Raw genomic sequence first — 22,115 nt, 5'->3', positions numbered from 1 at the left:
GCCCCGGCCGTTCGGCCGCTTCCCGCTCCCCGGGTTTCCCTTTCCGGCCGTGCGGGCAGCGATGGCGTCGCGCAAGGAGGGCCCGGGCGCTGCCGGCGGCGGCTTCGGCGCCACCAAGGGCAAGGGCAAAGCCGCAGCCGCGGGGGACGCGGCCGTCAAGCAAGTGCAGATCGACGGGCTGGTGAGCGGAGGGCCGGGGCCGCCGCGGAGGGGGGGGGGGGGGGGGGGGGGCCGCGGGGGGCCACCGGCGGGTCCGCTCCGTGGGGCGGTGCCGGGACCGGCGCGGCCTGAAGGGCAGGAGCGGCTTCGTCCTCCTGCGGAGCCTCCCGTGCCGGGCTCCCCGTGCTCGTCCCAGGGCAGGGAGCGGCTCCCGCTGGGTGCGAGCGAGGGCTGGGCCGGGGCAGAGAGTAAATTAAATTGCCTTTAACTGCTCTCTCTCATCCCTCAGCTCCGTCGCCCCCATGCCCGCGTTTGCCGGTTCCACCTTTCACCCTCCCACTCGCCACGCACTCCCTGTTGTGCTTTCTGCCGTCCCTGCTAGGGCTGCGGCACCGGCAAGCTTTGCTTAATGAGAAATAAAATATCTTGGTGGGTTGGAGGGACGGAGCAGAGAACGGAGCCATCCTAAAGAGGCAATCCATGCAGGCCTGGAGTAGAAGAGCATCTCCTAAAGCTGATTCTTGGCTTTGCTGCTGCATTTTGTGTTGGTTCGTGTGTTATCAGCTGGTCATACCATTAATGACACAGAAAAGTTACTTCTGAAGGGTAGAAGCACCATTTATTACTTCACTGTCTTTGCCAAATGTCAGCAGAACACTGTGCAGCTGAAGCAGGAAGGAGAGGATTGGGGTCCTGGTCGTAAGAAGGATTATCATAGTTTTGAGGAAAGCTTTGGAGCCTACTTGGCATTACTGAAAGTCCTCAGTCCTTGTCCTGTAGTTACACAGTGGAATAAATATCTGGGAAGAGGGAGAATAGCGTATTTGTGTATAGTAGGTCTTGTGAAAGAGAAAACTTGAACTGCAGTTTTCTGCACTGTCCTGTCCAGCTGTTTGTGTGTCCGTGGCTTTGGTGCATGGAGCATTTTCAAAGAGTGGTGAGAACTGACTCTGAAATGCCCTAAAAATCCAGTAGTGGATGTCAAACTGCTCCTGCTCAGCTGGTGCCAGACAGACAGTGTGGGTGTGTAGCTGTTTATTAGCAAGTTTAAGAGAACAGTGAAAAAGGGAATAGTTAAGATTAGGATACAGGTTGTAGCCTTAATTCCATTTCTGTGGGTGTAAAAGCTGTTTTATCAGTTTTGGACTTTGATAACAGCTGTTAAATTTGATTTATTTTGCTCCTGCTTTAATGAAATAAAGAGAACAGGTGTTTAAAAACTGTTTTCTATCAGATGTATAATCTGCTTTGTGGGCTGCTGTTGGCTCAGATCGACTGTGAATGGCCCTGATGGTCTCCTTACAGTTCAGCAATGCCTTTGAGTACTTTCTGTTTCATGCTTTTTTTTCGCCCTTTTCCTTGTGCAGCTCAGCGGTGCCTCTCACATGGAGTCTTACAGGGAGAGTTGGAAGCTTTCACCTTCCCACCTGCTGGAGATGTGTCTTACACACAGTGTTCTCAGGACACTGACAGCATGGTTCATAACCTTCCGTGACACCTGTGAGGGAGAGACATGCTGGCATAAATTTGCTTGCTTTGTAAACAAAGGGGCTTCTGTTGCAAGTCCTTCAAGTATCTCACTGAAATTCTGCTCAAATGTTCCTAGTATTCCACTGTGCTCTCACAAAGCAACAAGACTTCATCAGCCACTTTGAGGTGATTACGTGGTGAGGCTGGGATTGACTTCTGGAGGGCATCAGGGAAGTTAGGGATCTTCTCTTCACTGGTGCCTCATCTCTTGGCAGTGGCACAATTAATCTTTCAATTGGGGCTTCTTGGAAAGCAAAGGCCTGGTAGGTATGTTGCTTTTGGGTCTGTGCATGCAAAATAGAAGATGCATCAGTCTTCTCTGTGTGTGAGAATGTGAAAGTATGTTTAAAAAGCTTATTATTTCAGAGGAATAATAAAGTATAAAATCTCCAGTGTTTGTAGTGAAGGATGTTACCTTAAGACATAGCACATAGTGATGCAGCAATACCTGCTTTTGGGTCTCCTTCTTAAATTTGGTACAGTACGACATCCCAGAGTTAACTTCTTATTCTGATCTACTTAATTTCTTATTTCATCACATATGGTGTAATTTGGATTTAGATCAAGTGCAGCTTTTCAGGTAACAAAATAATCCATTTAGAAGTGCCCCCATATCAAGAGTAAAAACAAACAATGAAATCCTGACTAGTAAGATAGGCTAAACTCATGTAACTTCTTGAAATACTAGTGCTATTAGAGTAATTTATTTTGGTTTTGATACCTAGAACATTGTATTGTTTTCTGATTAATTTTTGAGAAATGTATAGCAGACAGGAATTATCTGTGCATACAGTTATATTGGCAGTTTTGAATAAGGAATGCCTTTTGTAAGGCACAGTAAGCAAAAGTGGGTGTTGTTTTTCATCCAGTGTAGGAGTGCAGGAATGACCACAACATCAAAGGAAATGGACTCTACCCAGCTGCTTTTACAGCACAGGAAAAAACACTGATTGTGTGTGGGTCCAGAGCCACTGAGGTTGTTAAAAAAGCCATGTTTGATGTCCTCCCTTTTTGGAACTGATTATCTTCTGAATGATTAACTTGAACGTGTCTTGTGGTTTGAACCACAATAAGCAGAAAGATCTCTACTGTTCCTTTTAAGGAATATTGTGATCTGCTTTGGGTGTATTTAGTAATAAAAATTAGTAGTGGGAGCCTGTGCTTGTTCTGGAGATCACTGTGTTTAACTCATCCCTAATGAGTAAGGAAGTGTAGTGTATATAAGAATATGTGCAGCTCTAAGGGATAACATGCATTTGGTTGCATATTGTGGAAGGTCCTACTACATCACTGACTCGTGCCATCATGAAGCAATTGGGCTAATTCAGCTTGTGTTTGTTCAACAAAGTATCCTATGTGTTTAGTTTCTTTATATGGAGCTTTGGTTGATAGAGCAGTGCATCAGAAAAATTGTGTGCTTAATGAATAAACTTACAGTGAAAACAGGTTGCAGTGTAGGTGGTCTAGACTTTCTAAGGAATTAAAAAGTGCAGAGTGAAAACCCTCCAGAAGATCATATTTGCAATGTGCTTTTTCTTTCAGATGAGATGTAAGATTTCATGTATTCATTTTTGGCCATGCTGACAAAAAGATCAGATGATGGGTGCACTACATTACATCTTGTTGCCTTTGCTTTCTGTTGTACAAATTTGAATGGAGAGTCTGTCGTGTTTTCTCCACTCAAGTGGCCCAAAGAAAGCCTGTGATCAAAGTAGTGAACAGGCTTGGGAAAGAGTGCCTGGAAAGCTGCTCAGAGGAAAAGGAGCTGGGAGTTCTGGTTGACAGCCAGTGAACATGAGCCTGCATGTGCCCAGGTGGCTGAGAAGGCCAATGGCATCCTGGCTTGTATCAGAAACAGAAGCAGGACCTGGGCAGTGACCATCCCCTTGTACTTGGCACTGGTGAGGCCACACCTCAAATTCAGTGTGCAGTTCTAGGCCTCTCACTACAAGAAGGACATTGAGAGGCTGGAGTGTGACCAGAGAAGGGCAACAGAGCTGGTGAAGGGTCTGGAGCACAAATCTTATGAGGAACAGCTGAGGGATCTTGGAGTGTTCAGCCTGGAGAAAAGGAAGCTGAGGAGAGACCTCATCCCTCTCTACAGGTACTTGAAAGGAGGCTGTAGCCAGGTAGGGTTCAGTCTCTTGTCTCAGACAGCAGATGTTAGGAAAAGAGGAAATGGCCTCAAGTTGTGCCAGGGAACGGTCGTGTTGGACATCAGGAAAATTTTTTTCCCTGAAAGGGTGGTTAAGCATTGGAACAGGCTGCCCAGGGAAGTGGTGGAATTTCCATCTCTCAAAGTGCTCAAAAAATGTGTAGGGGTAGCATTTAGGAACAAGGTTTAATGGTGAACATGGTGGTGGTGCTGTGGTGGCAGTTGGACTTAGTCATCTTAGATGTCTTTTCCAACCTTAAAAATTCTGTGCTTCTGTGATTATAACATGTTGTCTGAAATATATGTAAAGCAGTACCGTAATTTGCTTACCCTTTTAATGTGCAAGAGGTGTTGCTGGACTCTGGTTTATTGTATTCTAGAAATTCTTTAGTGTGAACTGTGTTTTGTAGTAATTCAACTGCTGAAATTATTCAGATTTGGTTCACTGACCTTATATTCTTTTCTTTCAGTAAGGTGCAATATATTCAAACTGTAAGATGATGAATTTTAGAATATAAGAAATAATTACTGCTCTGAATGGAAGGAAATTTTCAGGTTAACTGAAGATTCTGAATTTCCACCAAAACTTGGAGACTTTTCTAGAATGTTTTTTTAGTGTAACTTCTACCCCTACGCACTGTCTAAAATTGCACTTACCGACGGCCTCCTTGGCATATTTCTGTAGTTCTCACAATTTTAGTAGGGATATCAGGCAAGATAGAAAACTATGAGGGCAGAGATGAACTGGTGTATCAGAGATGAACTGGTGTATCGTAAGATGGTGAACTGATATAAGATCAGGCAGGGTAAATAACATTTTTACTAGATGAGCATGAAAGCCTCTCTAACTCAGAAATTGAACTAATATCCAAAAACACCACTAATCCATGTGGTGAACTGTGGGTTGTGTCTGACTGCTAGTATGTAGATAATGAATATATGGAAACTTTCTTATGGGAAAATAACAGCTGTGGGATGGGAGATGGGAATCTTTTAGCAGGGTGAGTGTGTTGGCTACTTGGCCAAATAAGTGGTTTTTAATAATCACATTTGCCTTCAGAGTAGTCCTAAGACATTATGTTGTTACTAGAAAGGTGTTTAATTCTCTGCAAATCTGCATGAGGTTATTCTGGGAAGGAAGGTAAAAGTAAATGAAATAATTTCTCATCCAACTAAATTCTTAAGCACTAATATGATTTTTTTTTAAATCCTAACTTTGCATTTATGTTTACATTATAAAAAATGACATCCAGTAGTGCTTTTGGAGAACAGTATTGGCTGACACGCATAATAATATAACTGGACCCTTAATTTCATGGTATTTATGCTAAAGCATTTATATGTGCATTGTTTTTATAATTTCATTAATGGGAATGATGGTTCCTTTTTTATTAAACCGCTACATACGATTTCTTTTTACACTTATGTCCATTGCACAAAATTTTAACCTGGTGTAGGAAGTAGCTAAAGTTACATAGGCTTCTCAAAATGACTATAGATTTCTATTCCTTTATCTTCATAACTGCTAATGTGGAAAACCTTAATGCTGGTAACAAATTGCCATTCTGTAGTTAATGGGCATTGCTAGAGCTTCCAACAGAAGCCTTCATGGGTAACAGTGGGTGAGGGATACCTGAATCTTTAGGCCATCAAACCCTGAGATGTGGGTTGGAGGCCAGAGAAGTTGTGGCTGCCCCATCCCTGGAAATGTTCCAAGCCATGCTGGATGGAGCTCTGAGCAGCCTGGTCCAGTGAGAGGTGTCCCTGTTCACAGCAGAGGAGTTGGAACAAGATGATCTTTAAGGTCCTTTCCAACCCCAGCTGTTCTATGATTCTATGTTAATACTCAAGATGATCTTGTAATGCCAGGTGGTATTTGTTCCAGCTACCTAATTCTGTATTTGAATATATTCTTAGGTGTCCTTAAATTTTGTATAGAGTTTAAGTTAAAATACCTTCATAAGTTTATTTATATTAAATGCAAACATACTTTGGCTAAAACAATAATATCTCAAGGCGATGGTTAGAAGTTGTAGGCCTTATCTGCATTTGTGTTCCTCCAGCGCCAGCATGGCTGTAGTGCACATATTTCTCTTGTGTCAGATATGACTGATTTAATGAAAGATTGTTACTTTAAGCTTCATTGCATCATCCCTGGTTTGGTGATGGTGTAGTGTGTCCAGTGCTTTGTATTCTTACCTGTATGAGGTATGTAGAGGGTTTGTTTATTTATTTATTTATAAAAGTATAGGTAAGAATGTGTTAGTCTACCTTTTTAAAAACACCCTAACATCATTATTAACTTCTTTTTCAATAGTTACTCTACTTGTAATTTTGGTATTTAAGTTGCTTGTGCCTTGTTTTCTTATTATGAGCCATTTTTTCCCTAAAGATGTAGGACAGACTGGGCTATATTCCCAGCTAGGGATAGGGAAAGCCTAGTTAGCTCCTTGGGTGAGGAGCCCTTTAGGGTGGTATGTTTGATCATAGTAAATGAAGTAAGATACCATGGTTGCTGAAAATCAGTTTTTGAGGCTCGTCTTGCAAATGTTTGCTTAAGCATTTTTTAAAATTACAACTTTTGACACTTAAAGAACGGAAGCAATCAATATCCATAGTATTTGAGTAATTTTTAGTACCAGTGAAGCCTGTATCGAACTGGCTAAAAATCTCTTGACATTTCTTAAATTGTAAATATTTTGCCTTTCCTAGCATTTCTTGTGGTGTTTTTTTTTTTTTTTTTTCCCCTTCTCCTTTACCCTTTTTGAAGAATGCACAGACTGTGTTCTGCCTGCTGTTCTCTGAACACTTTCTTGACATTGCAGAGCTGTAGAATAGGATTTTAGGATATAATGTCCTTCAGGCTGTACTGTGTCTTGTGTGTCCTCCAAAGGAGTTAAAATGGAATTTTAAGTTGAAGTTTAATCTAGTTGACTTTTCCTTGACCTGTTTCCCTAAAAAATTAGATCAGATTATGCTGGCTCTGAGAGTTAGTGTGTGAACTGAATACTGGCTTGATGTGTTCATGGATACCTTGAAGCATAGAGAAGACAGAGGTGCTTTGTTTTATATGCTATTAATCTTCATGTTCAATGAGTTGCATGAGTCTAACCCAGAGGGGAACTTCTGACATATAATCTGTGCTTAAATTCAGAAGAGAAAGCATTATTGTGTGCTGGTAAGTTGAAAGGGCAAGAACTTCTTTGGAATGTAACACTTTTCAGGCTTAGTGAAGATTTCTTAAACTGCAGTGGGTAAAGTACTCACATTGTGGTGGTGTGAGGATGCAGATTTTGTCAGGGGATAGCAGGTATACTTGCTAACAGAGCACAAACTTTATATGATTTGTAAGAGTGCAGTGGTGCACTCAGCATCTCATAAGTGTCATGGTAAATGTACTCAAGTGAGGCATTTAAAACCAGAACATCTGGTATCGCTTCATACCGTGAAGCTGGTGTGCTGACAAAAGGAGTTAATCTAAATGTGGAGGTGGCTTAAATGTATTGAACAGTGTTACACTTCAAGACTTTAAAGGGGAAAATCTTATTTCGAATAACAGGCTTTTCTTTTTTTGCTCAGTGCGAGGAGAAATAATGTGTTGCCCTCTACAGTGCTGTCGTTAAGAGTTAAACTTCTCGTTATGTTTTGTTCCTCTCATGTGCATATCAGGCTGGTCTCTTTTGTGGTAATTGTGCATGTACAACTTCTGTGAAAACAGTAAATTGTGCCCTTGTGATTTCTGTTTGGTTGTGTTAATACCAAGGAAAAGAGTATGTCTAACAAATATGTTTCAAATAACTTCCTACATTTTAGTGATGAAAATATTATATCTGAAACACAGCAGGTAATAAGCATTACCTTTGTGTCCTATATAGGTGTTAAATTTGACTCTATGAGTGGGGAGGTGACAAGTGCGGGCTTTGTTGCTGAGGCAGTGAATTATGTCCTCTTGCACACTGAAACCTTGTTAAATGTTCTCCTTTGGTTTTCAGTTTATTGTGAGAGAATTAGACCTTTGCAGCTGATGTACAGCGTAGCGTAGTTGAGGGAAGTGTATGTGGTACAGGAGGCCACAGGGAGAAAATCAGCAGGTACAGATACTGAAAGGCCCTTGGTGGTGTGTATGAAGTGAACAGCTTCTATACCCTATTCCATCTTAGGATTTTTTCTTCCACCTTTTAATTAAACCTTACAGACCTTATGAAAGACCTTGTAGGAAGAGGAGCAAGCCTCTTGTTTTGGGATATTTTATTTGAAATTGGATATTTTTGGATATGGTTCCTTTGTGTGTTGTTTTTCCGTATTTACACACAAGCTCAAAATATGTTCTCGATGATGGTACAGCTTTGACTGTTCTTTCATATTATTTTTAGTCTTCTGGCAGCATTAAGATTGCAGAGTTGTGATACCAGCTTTGCAACAGTGCTCAGCAGTTTGATTGAGTTACCACTTAACAGAATGGCATCAGTTTAATGAAAAGTAAATATGTTGTTAGTATACTAAGTGAAAAAACAAAAATCAGGCTTGTATAATAAATACTCTCGTTAGTATTTTTAAAACTATTCAGTAATCTAAAATCATGACAATGGAACGTAAGTTTGATAATGTCTTTTGTAATGTGCTGACATTACAAAGTAACCTCACAAGGTTACTTAGGCATAAATGTAGAAATCTTTTTGAATGACTTGTATATGAACATTTAATTCAGATAAGCATTTTATTAATTTCTTTTGGCTTAATCAAATTTTAAAGTTAATATAAAGACTTATCTACTCTTTGGACTGGAATTTGATGATGCACCTGAATTTTGCTAAATGCATGCAATGACAGGCTAATTCTCTTTTATAAATATTTGGAGGTTTTCTGGAAAATGAGTGCTAGGATGTTGCTTTGAGCGTATGAGACTTGTCAGTCTTTGCCTTTTTTCTGTTCACACTTTGTATCCTGCTTTGCAGTCTGTTTGCTGGGTGTCATTCCTGTTCCATGGAGCCCATATCTGTGCAGTAAGCACTGTGCGTAGCTCTTCCTGTTAGGCAAGTGTTCTTTGGTGTTTAGAATCTTGGAGGTGCAAATCACTTGCCAATATTTGGGGTTTTTTATGTGTACTTGAGGAAGAATTCTGACAAAAGCCTTCATTGATATAGGGTTGAGTTTTGAGCACTTAGGACTCAGTGTTTTTTTTTTTTTTATTATTACATTATTATCAATGCAAAAAGAAAAAACTGTTTTAGATCTTTTTAAACTTTAGATGACACATAGGGTATTTATTGCAGCTGTCATCGCTCCTTGGGAACAATTTGAAAGCTACGCTGCCTTCTCCATTGGCTTTCTCAGTGATAAAATTAGAATGGTTGTTTTTATTCTCACTGTCACGGTAGCTGCTATTAGAACTGGAACTCTTCTGGAAGGGATTTTCATGTGTCAGATCTCTGTTTGAAAGATTTGGAAGCTGAAACTTACCAGCAATCACTGATGTTCATGTTTGGTGTGTGGGGTTTTTTTCTCAATTTTACACTTTTTTCTCAGGAAAACTGAGACTCTGTCCAGGCTTGGTTCTCTGGACTGCGCTGACTTTTACTGGGATGATCTGTCTCTATTGCCTTAGCACATAACCAAGTGTTTGCCAAAAAGGCTGAGTGCTTCAATGTGGAAAAAATTGTTGTGTAAAAGGTTTTAAATTATTAAAATGACATGGAAGTCGTGTCCGGTAGGGATTTTACTGGTTACTTGGAAGCATCTGTTGAATGCATATGGAAGTCACGCTTTAAAGACACACCCTTAAATAGCATATTATATATATTCTGGTTTTGTTGTGCAGGGTATGGTTTTTGAAGAAGATCAGTAGTCTCAGATAAGCCCCCACTCCTTGCTCCCCGTCTAGATCTGCCCTATTTTACTAATTTTTGATGGTCAAATAGGTAAGGGTAACTATCTTACAGTTTTTAGCTTCAAAATGGTAACAGTCTGGCACAATCTGATTAAAGAATAGGCTGCTAAATGAAGTTGCTACTGCTGCTTTTGGCTGTCATCTACAAATCTTTTTATAGGAAGCTGCTAGAAGTTGATGCTGAAGAGAAAACCTTGTTCTTGCAAATACTCTCCCAGCTCAGTGAGCACTGTGAATGGTTGAAGGGCGGTGATTCACTAATAGACAGAACATATGTCTCGACTGTACGGTGAAGTGTGAGCGCAGGGCTCTGGTGTTTCAAGCAGAAAATGTTGAAACTGTGCCTGCCTCTACTGCTTCTGTATAGTTTCCATATGTTGTGCTCTGAAGGAGTGTATTCATCAGCTTTCATTCTTGAAATGATGGTTAGGTATTGAATTCATTAAAAATAATAAATATAAATTGTATTGGCAATTTACAAAAATTGCCTGGAGTGTTTTCAAAAGATTTGAGTTCGGTGAGATTTGGGAAATAGGAGAAATAATATACTAAGTAGTCCTGGGGAAATGCTCCATCCCACTTGTAACCAGCAGAATTTTGGATGTTAATATTATTACAACCCTATCACTGCCTCCTGACAGTGTGCTAATAACATCTAATGCCCTGCCACTGCAGGATTGAGGTCCTGGGGCTGCCTTACAGAAATGTTTCTACAAGGAAGTGATTCTGCAGTGCCTGTGGCCCTGATGGTTTCCATGGGAATGTGCATGAATGCACGTACTGTGAAATGTGTTATGAAACTTTGTATTGCAGAGAAATACATTATACCAGTGTGTGAACACAGCAATGGAGAATTTAAATACACAAGTGTAATGGTGCATTTTTACTTGCACTGAGGCAGTATTTAAGTGGACTAATGGCTTGTGATTAACCATGGGGATGGCTGTTAACCAGAACTGCTGTGAAGTATAAAAGAACCCCAAAATATAGTGGGACAAAAATCAGGAAGAGATTGGGGTCTATTTGATAAAACACACCTTGATAAATGTTCAGTATTTTCGTATGATTTAATAAACTTTGCTTTTCTCCACAGTTTAATTAGTTTTTCCTTTGATGTACTGCCGTTTGTGTTTAACTTCCTCCCTTTGCAAGAACAAGCAGCTCACTTGGACATGGGTAAATAAATGACTTAAGCAGATGTTTCATGGTACCTACAAGACATTAGCTGATGAATGCAGGTTCCTGGCAGAGTCAGGGAAAAACACAGCCTATGAAAAACCAACATACCTCTAACCAAAGCCTAATAATCTCCCTTCTAATGTTGTACAGAAACAGGCTCGGTGTCTGTACTGTTTCAGTTCTTCAGGCTGAATCCCACCTACCTGTTAGTTGGTCCTTTCCATTTTATATTTTAAATAAGATATTTACCAATTTTACTTTTAGGTATTAAGAAATGGTTTGTTTCTTGTTCTGTGTCTGATTTTATATGAAATCAGTGATTTTTATAATTTGGAGTAGCTTTTTTTTTATAGGCTTTTTATAGGCTGTTTTGGTTTTTTTTGTTTGGTTTTTTTTTTAATATCTGTGACTTTAGTAACAGAAGGAGTGAGCAGCTAACCCACGTGTACAGCACCTGAGTGTGCTTCCAGTAAATAGTGTCTCTGTCTGTCACTTGACAGTGTCTGTAGCGAATCTGGATTTGCACTGTGAGAATGACTACCTTTGTTGGAGGCCTGGAACTGTTGAAAGGGGCAGGGAGGCTGTATGGATGTAGAGGAAGGCCCTCTGCATCCTCATAGGTGGGTTTCCCTCTTGCTTAAGGGAAATTCTGGAACTCTTGAATCACAGCAGTTTGGAAGTAGTTGTTTTTCAAAAGAGAGAGAAAGCAACTGAAGGAGTGGGTATTTTCTGTGGGGCTTTTCCTGTTGGTGGTTGAAGCTTTGCATTCAGTTTGCATTGAATGTGCTGCTGAGCACAGAATTTGTGCAAGAGAATTACAGGAAGCGGAAAGTGAACTGAATATCTACTTTTTCTAGACTGAGCTTTGGGGTAAGCAAGGTTCAGTTTTTCCAGCCATGCCCCAGACTTAAGTGCATATAAGCAGTTAATGTTCAGGAAGAAGTGATGAAATGCTTCTTGGTCTGTCACTGACTTAGAATTGTGCTTTGAATCAGCTGCTTACTGAGATAAAGTGGCAAGGTGTGTTATATCTGGCTTAAGGCTATGTGTGGATATTATAACCTGGTTTGTCCTATTGGGAAAAAACCCAACTAAACACCATAGGAAAGTGTTAGATGGCTAGTTAGTGTGAGTTGGTTATAAGCAAGAGGTAATATGGAAAACCGTCTGGATTCCTATAATTACAGACTGAAATGATTCCTAAAACAAAAAGTAGAAGGCAGAAAATATTTGTTAAATCAATAATCTGATTTCAGTAGTTTTCTTCAGCCTCCTGCATGTTGTGGAGCAGCAAGGTTACTGATGTTCAATTTTGTAGTTAAGTCATCTGAAATGTTGAGGTTTACAAACTAAGCAGGTGCTATTATACCAAGTGATGTAATAAGTCACCCAGGGAACAAAAAGCTTTGAATGCTTCTCATATGCTTCCTACTCAAGATGGACTATTTTCCATTCAATTTAACATGAATTTCCAAAATCATTTGGCACTGAGGACCTACATGAGACGAAATCAACAGACTCCACTCCTATAATTTATAATTTCAGTATGAAAATACATATAGCAACCTCTGCTCAAGAACCACCTCAGATCACTATGCATTGTTCATAGTTGGTGAATTTAGGCTCAGCTCTGAGAAACTTCCACTTGTGCCAAGAGGAGATTTTGATACTTGCACCGCTGGAGATGGTATGAAACAGCACAAGTGATTCTGTTATACCTCCTATATAATTACTGTTTTTAATCCCCAAATTTCTGTCAAGTTCAGAAATAAGATTTTAACATCTGGCGTTGAATTAGCTGTTGAGTGACATAAAATATGAGCTTACTGTTCCAAGAACTGTATTTTCAAAGGCTTTATAAATGTTGGTGTTTAGGCTCTAGCAAGTCAAGATAAAGGTAAAATATTGTTGGGCGTTCGAGGCCTTCTGTCCAAAAGATGGCTGTTATGCTTGCTAGACAGAACAGTGAGGGCTAAGGCTTGTTATTTCTGAAGTTGCTGTTCATTTTTCTGAAGTTACCTTGCTTTTCAAGTCTACTCAGTCTTGTCCTTTTGGCCTTAAATTTTTGGACAGGATGTTCAGATTAAGTATCTTTCTGATTATTTTCAGGGAATTAAAATACCTTTTTTTTTGGCCACCAATCGTAGTTAGGACTGAAGATATCTGGCAAAACAATTACTTTAAGATGTTGAAGGTCTTAATGGAAAACAGTATTTTTTTTTTAGTTTTTTTTTTCTTTTTTCACTTCTCCTGAAATAAAATTTTTCCAATGGTTTTAAGAGCTTTTATTATAAAATAAACATGAAGAGGAAAAGAATAAATGTTTAGACCTCTGCCATGTCAGGAATGGTCAAAAATGCAGCACTGTTGAAAAAGAGAATCTAGAAAAATTTAAAGCAGATGAACTATAATATGCATTTAGGTGAATTTGGTGTTTGTCAGTGGAGATTGTCAAATTTCTCAAGATTACTATAACATGTAAAATAAGTTTCACCTCTAATCTTCAGTTTCATAGAATGGTTTGGGTTGGAAGGGACCTCAAGGATCATCTAGTTTCAACCCCTCTGCTGTGGGCAGGGACACCTTTTACTAGACCAGGTTACTCAGAGCCCTGTCCAACCTGGCACTGACCCTCCAGGGATGGGGCATCCACAGCATCTCTGGCCAACATGTTCCAGTGCCTCACTGCTCTCACAGTGTTTTTTCTTGTATCTAATCAGAATTCTAATAAGAATTTTTCCTTATATCTAATCTAGACCTACTCTTCTGTCAGTTTGAAGCCATTTCCTCTTGTTCTGTCACTACATGCTCTTGTAAAAGGTCCCTCTCCAACTTTAATGTGTCTCTTTTTCCAGGCTGAACAAACCCGGTTCTCTCAGCCTTTCCTCACAGGAGAGGTGCTCCATCCATCTAGTCACATGGTGACCCTCATTTGGACTTGCTCTAACAGGTCTGTGTCCCTCTTGTGCTGGGACTCTGGGCCTGGATACAGTACTGCAGGTGGGGAATCACGACAGGGGAGTAGAGGGGCAGAATCCTCTCCCTCGCTCTGCTGCCCACGCTGCTTTGGATGCAGCCCAGGACATGATTGGCTTTCTGGGCTGTGAGTGCACCTTGCCTGCTCATGTCCAACCTCTCATCCACCAGCACCCCCACGGCCTGCTCGGCAGAGCTGCTCTCAATCTGTTCATCCCCAGCCTGTTTTTATACCGGGGGTTGCCCTGACCCGGGTGCAGCACCTTGAACCTGGTTTTGTTAAACCTCATAAGGTTCCCATGAGCCCCCTTCTCGAGTTTGTCCAGGCCCCTCTGGATGGAATCCTGTCCTTCAGGTCTTTCAGCTGCACCATTCAGGTTGGTGTTGACCTCATACCATGGCTTTATTCTTGTTCATATCCAACACCTATGAGACCAGGGTATCGACCTGTTGATTTTGTGCTTTTCACGTGTTATCTGTCACAATGCTTTCTAGAACCCGTTTCTGTGGAGTGTCTGTAAACATCTGTCTCCTTAATCATCTGGAGGAGAGTGTTATGTGTATTAGACATATGTTTTCTTACCCTTAATCGTTGCAATGGTATCTTTAATTTACTTCGGAGTTCCTTTACTCCTGGCAGGAAAGTTGAGTCTTTCTGTTACTGTCTTATCAAGTGGTGCTGTAGCCAGGAGACAGATCAGCTCAAGGCAAGTTTTTGCTTGGTCAGTTTCCAGAACTTGTCTTTTGTCAGCATAGGATAAGCACTTATCTGTCGTGTGTAAAAACCTCATCTAGAACTATAAAAAATGTTAGCATGGTCCATGTTTCACTAGATCTGGTTTTTTTGGTATTTTTTCCAAGTCTTTGTTTATTAAATGAAGCCATTCCACGCTTACGTGAGGATTTCAGAACTATTTAATTAAATTTCACTTTTGCATAGCTAATTGTTTAAGTTTCAGCACAACACCAGTCGTAGATTTGCTTTTGGTGTAGTGTGACCTGGGGAAGGAGAGAGGGCCCCACTAAATTAGTGAAAAATTTGATATGTAAAATTTGGTGTGTCTTTACGTGGATATTAATTGCTAAGCAGTTCAACTCTCTTTCCAGAAGGGGCATATATGCATTTTTTGTGTATCAGGTAGATGTTGATTCTAGACATCTTGGAGGTTAGCTCAAGTCAAACTCAATTGCATGAGTCATTGTTAGTAATGATAGTTGAGATGGATCCATTTACAAAACTGCATTATCAGTTCTCTCTTGAACTTGGCTTATACTGGAATTTTAAGTAAAATTGCTCATGCTGTAACACTTAAGTGTAAACGTTTGTGGTTTGAGTTTCAAAAATTCATGGAGAAGTCTCATTGTGTGGTATGGATTTATTCAAAATATATCAGATATTATTATCAGTGATAGCTTTCAAGACCCTTTTGCCAAGCTAAATGTTGATCGCAGTTTCACTGGTGTTAAATACTGGGAGGATGTGAATGTCATGGCACCTTCCACATGGATGCCCATGTCAGTTATGTTTGGTTTGAAAACATAACATGATGTTATTTAGACTCTCTCGTCACCCTCTCCCCAGATGCTGACAGTTAGTGCAAGTGGTTGTGCCCACAAAGCTTTCTGGGGTGGCAAAAAATGTTAAGCATTTAAAAAGATTTAAGTAGTTGACTTAAGATTTTACATCAGCGTGTCACGTCATGTATCCAGTGAGCTACCAGCAGCTCTCTCGTTTGATTTCGCGTGTGTAAGACACGACACAGGTACTGGAAATCTGTTTGCAATGTGGTGACATTCAGCTCTCTGGAACACAGTCCTAAATGAGTCCTCAGTGCTTTGATTTGCTGTTGTCTCCCTGTAGAGAAATGCAGAAATGTGCATCTTGGCATGTTCGTGCCCCTACAGTAGGATCTCCCCAGGACCCCCAAATGCTCACCAGGCTTCAGTTGAGGGTTCATGTTACACGTACTTCTGTAATGAGGTAAAACTTTGGAAATGAACAACCATGATGTCGGGATGTTGCCAAAGTTAAAATTTGGCCTTATACAGTTAAAATATGTATCTTTGATGTTCTTAATAGGTTCAGAATGGCGCCTTTTTTTTTTTTTTTTTTTTTTTTAATATGACTTTATTCTTAATGTTGGAGCAGTGCTTTGAAGATCTGGAGATTAGGAACACTGCTGAACTGCAAGTTTTTTTTTAAGGATTAATGGCAATTAAAATATGACAAGTGGCTACTCCAAGTGATTAAAATGCTTTGGTATTTTGAACACTAAATTTACAAGGCTGGAGGACTCTCGAGTTTTATGTAGGAGTTACTTGTATATCATTTTCTAAAGTGCTGTTATGTACCTGAATATTCCTTATATGTTAATTTACTAAATCATGCTGCATGCCATTATTGACTTATATTTGGGGTATTAAAATTTAGAAATCTGGGGGGTTTTGTTACTTAATATATTTTCTTCTTGAGGACATAACCTTTCCTGACTGCCCAGCTGCATTACTAAAATAAAAGTAACAGTTGAAATGTGATTTGGTTACTGTTAATGTTGTGTAGCAGGGGCATAGCAGTGAAGGGTCTAAGGGTATTTAAAAACAATTATACTTTGTACAAAGAGGCAATATGTATTATTAGAGGAATAGGTGGATGGGGATTGTAAATAGTGTTTGGAAGAGGAATCATCATTGAATGAAAGGTGGGTTATATTGGTGTGTGTGGTGTCATTTGAAAAAAATCGTATTTCTCAGTGGGTTTTGTTACTTGCATTATGTATATTATTATTTCTTACATGTGTTTTCAGACCAATAAAACTGTTCTGATTCTGTTTCAGAGCTTCATAAACATAATGTATTTCCGCACCCCCTCCCAAAATGTCTAGATACAAGTTAATGCTCTTTTTTGGGGGGATATACATGGTTTACTCAGTATGAAGTATCAGATGTCATGGCATTGTTTGTATAGTGGTCAACTCTTCTTGCTGTATCTAGACTAGCAAACAAATGGCCATGACATTTTTAGTGTTTGAAACTGGTCTTGTTATCATTAGAGAAGTGTTTCACTTTATACCCGAAGGTCTTTTTTTAGTACTGAAACACCAGTTTCAGTGCACATTTCCTGCTTGGTGTTAGGGTAGTATTTTGATGGCAGGTTTTTCAATCCGAGTTTCAGAGCATGTGTCATCAGATGCATCTTTTTATAAATTACTTTGGTAGCTAATGTATTCTCCAGTTTATGAAATTTAGTGACCTTCTCTGCTCCCTTTCTCAGACTCTGTTAGAAAACAAGGTTGCAGGTAGGCCTAAGTCCCTGGGGTCTGTATCTCCCTGGATAGTGTCTGCAGGCTAGAGATCAAAAACTGCAGACTTATGTAATGATTTAATTGTAAATTGGGGTATTTGATTAGCATTTGGGAGTTTTGAAATCCTGGTTTCCTCTCCTTGAAAAATCATTGATACTCTGTAACAGCCCATGCTTGTTTCAGTTGTGGCTGCTTTCTGTGAGTAATTATCATCAGAAACGCTACAGTAAAATTGGCATCATATCACAAATGCTCCTGAAGTGAAATCAAAAAGGCAAATAGTATTCCCAGTAGTAAGGACAGTGAGTGTGCATAGAGAGCTCAGCAGCAAATGAGAAAAACTGGAAAAGGTGAAGCTTTCAAGATTGTAAAGATGCTGAGAATAATTTTGTAGGAGGCAGAGAGCTTGCTGTGCTGTAATCTGGCAGGTTAGTTATGGATTCCTTGACTGTGGAAGACAGAGTTCATGGCAAGTGTATGATAAACCTGAACTTTACACTAAATACAAGTTGAATGTTATTTATGTGCTGGCTCTGTGGTACATTCATCTTCTACATCCAGGTGATCTCAGTCTGGTGTTTGCTGTACTGCTTTCATCACTGTTAAATTCTGCTTCGCTGCCCACTGATCTTAATTTCCTTACTATCTTCCTGTGAAATGAGATGTATATAACCAGAGTATCTTTTTGTCTTTCTGGTCTGTAGACCTGTTTTAACAAATTGGATAAAAAGGTGTGGTGGCAAAAGACTTGAGTAACAGATGTGGATGTGTATTGGGGTGAAATAGTGTGTTCTACTCGTGATTGAGTATACCCATGATTGAGTGGATGCAAGTGTATCTAGATGCAAGAGGAGGCACAAGTGAGTGATACTGTGAATAAACAAGGAATGAGTGGGTGTTAGTCCAATTTGATACTTATATCCAAGTTAGTTGGAAAGAGGTGTTTCTTTTCAGCTTACCCCCGTGCCCTGGCCCCAAGCAGGCTGTATATGAAGATCTTATTTTCCCATTTTAGCCAAAGAAGGCACTGGACTTGTAAAGAATTTCTATTCTAGTCTCCATTTTCTTCCATTTAACATGTATTGTGGTGCTTTAATACATTAATGGTGTTTTAAAAATTGTGGCATTTGCTGATCAACCAGGGAGAAAGCTAGGGACAAATATATGTTTCTCATGTACAAGTATGAGCTTAACTTCCTTATCCCCTCCTCTGTAGAATGTTCACTAAATACCAATATTTATAAAAAATCTGTTCCCCGGATGGTTGAGCTGAAATCTGTTAAAGCAGTCTGTTTGCCAGCAGACATTAAGGTAGTATTACCTTAATTAAAACAATCATCAGACATTTTCTGTTGCATTATGAATGGATGGATTAGGGTTTAGTGAACTAAACCCCACTTACGTGTAACAAACATGGGCAAAGCATAAGTTCTTTCAAGTCTGTGTTTGTGGTTGGTGTCTTACCTTATTCTAGTTCTTCTTGTTGAGCATAAAATGTTATTTGAGTGTAAAATGTTGCTAGTAAATGATTGACTATTTTGAATGGTTTTGTTCATACTGTTCCAATTTACAATATCATCTCATGAGAATAATTCATTGTAGAGTTCAGATTAAAGGAAGGAAGTGCAAGCTACATTGTTAAAAATATTATGAGTAATTTGTCTGTCTTTTTGTTGTTTTATCATTGATTTTTTTTTAAATACCCTATGACACAGCTCACAACTTATAAATTGAACTGTCATCTGAAGTAAAACTGCAGTGAGGTGTAATTTTGAAGGTTAACGCAACTGAAATTTGATGTGGTCTGCACCTTTTACAAAACCACCAGTTTCTGCATAGTTACTCAAGGTGTTTTTGTTAGTTTCTTGTGCAGTGTTTCCCTCAAAAGGGAGCTTATTGGTGCTGCAAGATACTGTTAAAAGCTAACAGCAACAAGGTAAAGTAAAAAAGATCAATATTTCATTTTAGAATGGTGTTTCAGAAGATTGGTTTAGAACTGCATTTTGATGGTTCATTTAATGGTCTTTTTTATTCTCCTACAATATTAGGATGGCTGTCTATTCCTCAACCTGTATTAAAATTGCTGGTGTTTAAGCTGGTAGCTCACTTGGTTTGCAGCTCTAATCTGTGCAACATTTCAACAAATTTAGAAGTCCAGATATGTAGTTTGGGGAAAAAAAAATGCATTGCATATTATGATTTTCCTGTCTTGTATTCTAGGTTGTGTTAAAGATCATTAAACATTACCAAGAAGAAGGACAGGGGAATGAAGTGGTCCAAGGAGTGCTGCTGGGTCTTGTGGTGGATGACAGACTTGAAATCACCAATTGCTTCCCTTTCCCTCAGCATACAGAAGATGATGCAGACTTTGATGAAGGTAACGGTTACAGTTTTGCAAAACTTTAGGTAAAAAAGAAAATCCGTGTGGACTAAAAGGTTTTTTTTCCCTTACTGTGAGCAGAAGCTTGTATGTACTCAGAGAGTTTTTTTTAATATGACTTGAAGTATCAATGGGATAATTGCAATGCCATCCTGATTATCCATCTTAAAGCTTGTCTGTATGAGGAAAGTCATTGTGATAAATACTCTGTTATATGGACACACTTGCTTAGGGTAAGACAGTCCACACAGGAAGGTACATTAGTTTCCTGTCTGTAATTCCTATAGACTTTAAAGCTTTTTGTGGAAATGGCTGCGTGTACATGTGTGCATACACACATTTATGGATGTTGCTTGGAGTGCAGAGTCCTCTCTATGGGTTTATTTGTATGTGTTACGTACTCATTGAAAGCCTGGAGAGCAGAGCTTTCCAAGTTTAAGAGGCTTTGGCTAACTTGAAATCTGAGTGGTCTTTTTGCTTCTCCAAGTGAGCTAGAAAGTGTCATTGGTGTTTCTATCTGTCTCAGTGTTTCCTTGCTGGTCCTAGTGATGTTTTGTTATTGACACTGCAGGCCAAGGTAATTGGCTTGATACAGAATGACATAAAATTTCCAGAGTAAACTTAGAAGGCATACATTTGTAATCTTGGTCATATATGCATGTGTATGTATTTCATGATACTGGTAGAAAAACTTCTCTTTTAGGGCTTAGAGAGAGTCAGTTTAACTTCATGAGTAACCAAAGAGGCAATATAGTCAAAGCAGTTGCAGTTGGAAGCTTGATTCTATCTAATTTTGATAATTCAGTTTGAGTTTTAAAATTCAGTAAGATTGGTTAATCTGGAAGTATAAACTGCTTTTTCTTGCTTATAATGAGATAAGGAATTATTAAATTAATATTTTATCTTATAACAAAAGAATCTCAGACCCTGCCTTTAAAGGTTTTTATTTTAAAAAAAAATAAATTAAGAATTCTTTGCAACTTGGTAAGGTTTCTTAGCTGCCTTTTATCGCGTCTTTTGTGGGATTATATCGTTTTCTATAAGAAAAAGAAAGTGGAAAACTAAAGGGAGTCTTAATTGTCCTACACTAACATTGTGGTTGAGTCAGAACTGTATTTTATTAAAGCCTAAAAGATGTTTTAAAGATTCCTTCTCTTCCAGAGCTCTTCAAAGGATTAAAGTAATCTAAATTCTTAATTGGATCCCATGCTTCATGTTTGTTCTGTAGAAAATGGCTGAATTATTTCCATATAGCTGATAGGCGAGCAAGGAGAGAAATGAATTTCTCAGTTTCAGACAGTTTCGTAGTTTCAGTTTCTCACTGTAAGGTGGGTATCATGCTGAGCTGTAAGCCTGTGAGCTCCTATGCTGAGTTCAACTGTTCCTGCCTGAAGTTATTCTTGATACTAGTCTTTCTTTTTCCCTTTTTCAGTGAGTAGGCAAGAATCCTGGCATTAAGTAAGGTCCAAAGGCAATGCTGATGGAGCTTCCCTCACCTGGATCCCTTCACTGCTCAGCCTTCTGTTCCCGTGCTGCGGGCACGGAAAGCAGAGCAGCCGGAGTGGGAAGGGAGCCTGTGGCAGTGGGGCTGATGCTGCCTCCAGCAGTGGTGGGGGAGTCTGCAGCCAGGTCAGGGGAGCTTGGCTGTGCTGAGCCCTGTAAGCCAACCTCAGGAGACGTTGTTGGTTTCCATCTTCCCTTGTGTCTGCTGTGTGGGTCTCAGGGATGTTCTCTCTCTGTTCTTCTCAGTGAAATACAGTTAAATAGACTGAACTGTTCAGGAAATGCACAGTGCTCATGTTCATTCTGCATTCCCTTCACCTAGGGCCTGTTCAGGCCTTTAACCTATGTGGTAGAGTCTAGGGAAGATGAAAACCCGAACAAAATGTCTCTTGAGGTTGCCAGCTTGAGCGTTCAGTATCTTTTTAGGCTTCTCAGAGTTGTCTTCTGTCTTGCCAATGTGAAAAACAATAATGTTTTATAAATACTCCTTGTTTGTTTTCCCTCGAGCTGTGTTTCCCTATGCAAGCATCCTGCCAGATTTTCAAATGATTCTTTTTTTCTTCTAGATGCAGATAATTCACAGAAATCTCTTGTTATGTGCCAGAACCTTAAAATTCAGGACACTAGAAACTGAACCAAATAGGGCGCCTTCTTTCCCCTAAGACTTGCATGTTACATCAGTATCATAACTGGCTTTATGTATTTGCACAAAGTCAGGCCCAGAGATATGGAGGGAAAATATAAGGGCCTTGGCACTTCAGCACTGCTGTCACACAGAATAATACCTGATGTGCTCTTCTGTTAGTAGAGTGTTGTATTGTCTTTTCTTCTGCCTTAGTGTATATTTTTGTTACTTTTTTTCCCCCCCTTGTCTAACATTCTGAAATAGGAACAATCCTGTGGAAATTCCAAATTTCTGGTCATGCAGAAAGCATTTTTTAGCAGAGTTCTGCCATGCTTGATCTTATGTTGAGACTGAGCTGTTGCACTGACTGAGGGAACCACACTACTCCAGCTGCCCTTCTGAGGGGAGGAAACACGGAG

General features: G+C 39.6%; 1 protein-coding gene across 1 annotated transcript in view; it reads left to right on the top strand.

The window, feature by feature from the left end:
• Window positions 1-35: 35 nt before the first annotated feature.
• The window catches only part of EIF3H (eukaryotic translation initiation factor 3 subunit H), an 88,889-nt gene continuing 66,809 nt past the window's right edge, over window positions 36-22,115 (top strand). Inside the window, exons 1-2 of the mRNA XM_027903471.1 lie at window positions 36-181; window positions 19,409-19,565. Of these exons, the coding sequence (XP_027759272.1) occupies window positions 62-181; window positions 19,409-19,565 (277 nt within the window). The 5' untranslated portion in view covers window positions 36-61. The remainder of the gene's footprint in view (window positions 182-19,408; window positions 19,566-22,115) is intronic.

This window comes from Empidonax traillii, unplaced genomic scaffold, assembly GCF_003031625.1.
Source record: "Empidonax traillii isolate 1590-97213 ecotype Southwest subspecies unplaced genomic scaffold, ASM303162v1 scaffold965:size224047, whole genome shotgun sequence".
In the NCBI taxonomy this organism is placed as follows: Eukaryota; Metazoa; Chordata; class Aves; order Passeriformes; family Tyrannidae; genus Empidonax; species Empidonax traillii.
The sequence above is the reverse complement of the archived record's forward strand: the minus strand, read 5'-3'. Positions and strand labels throughout refer to the sequence as shown.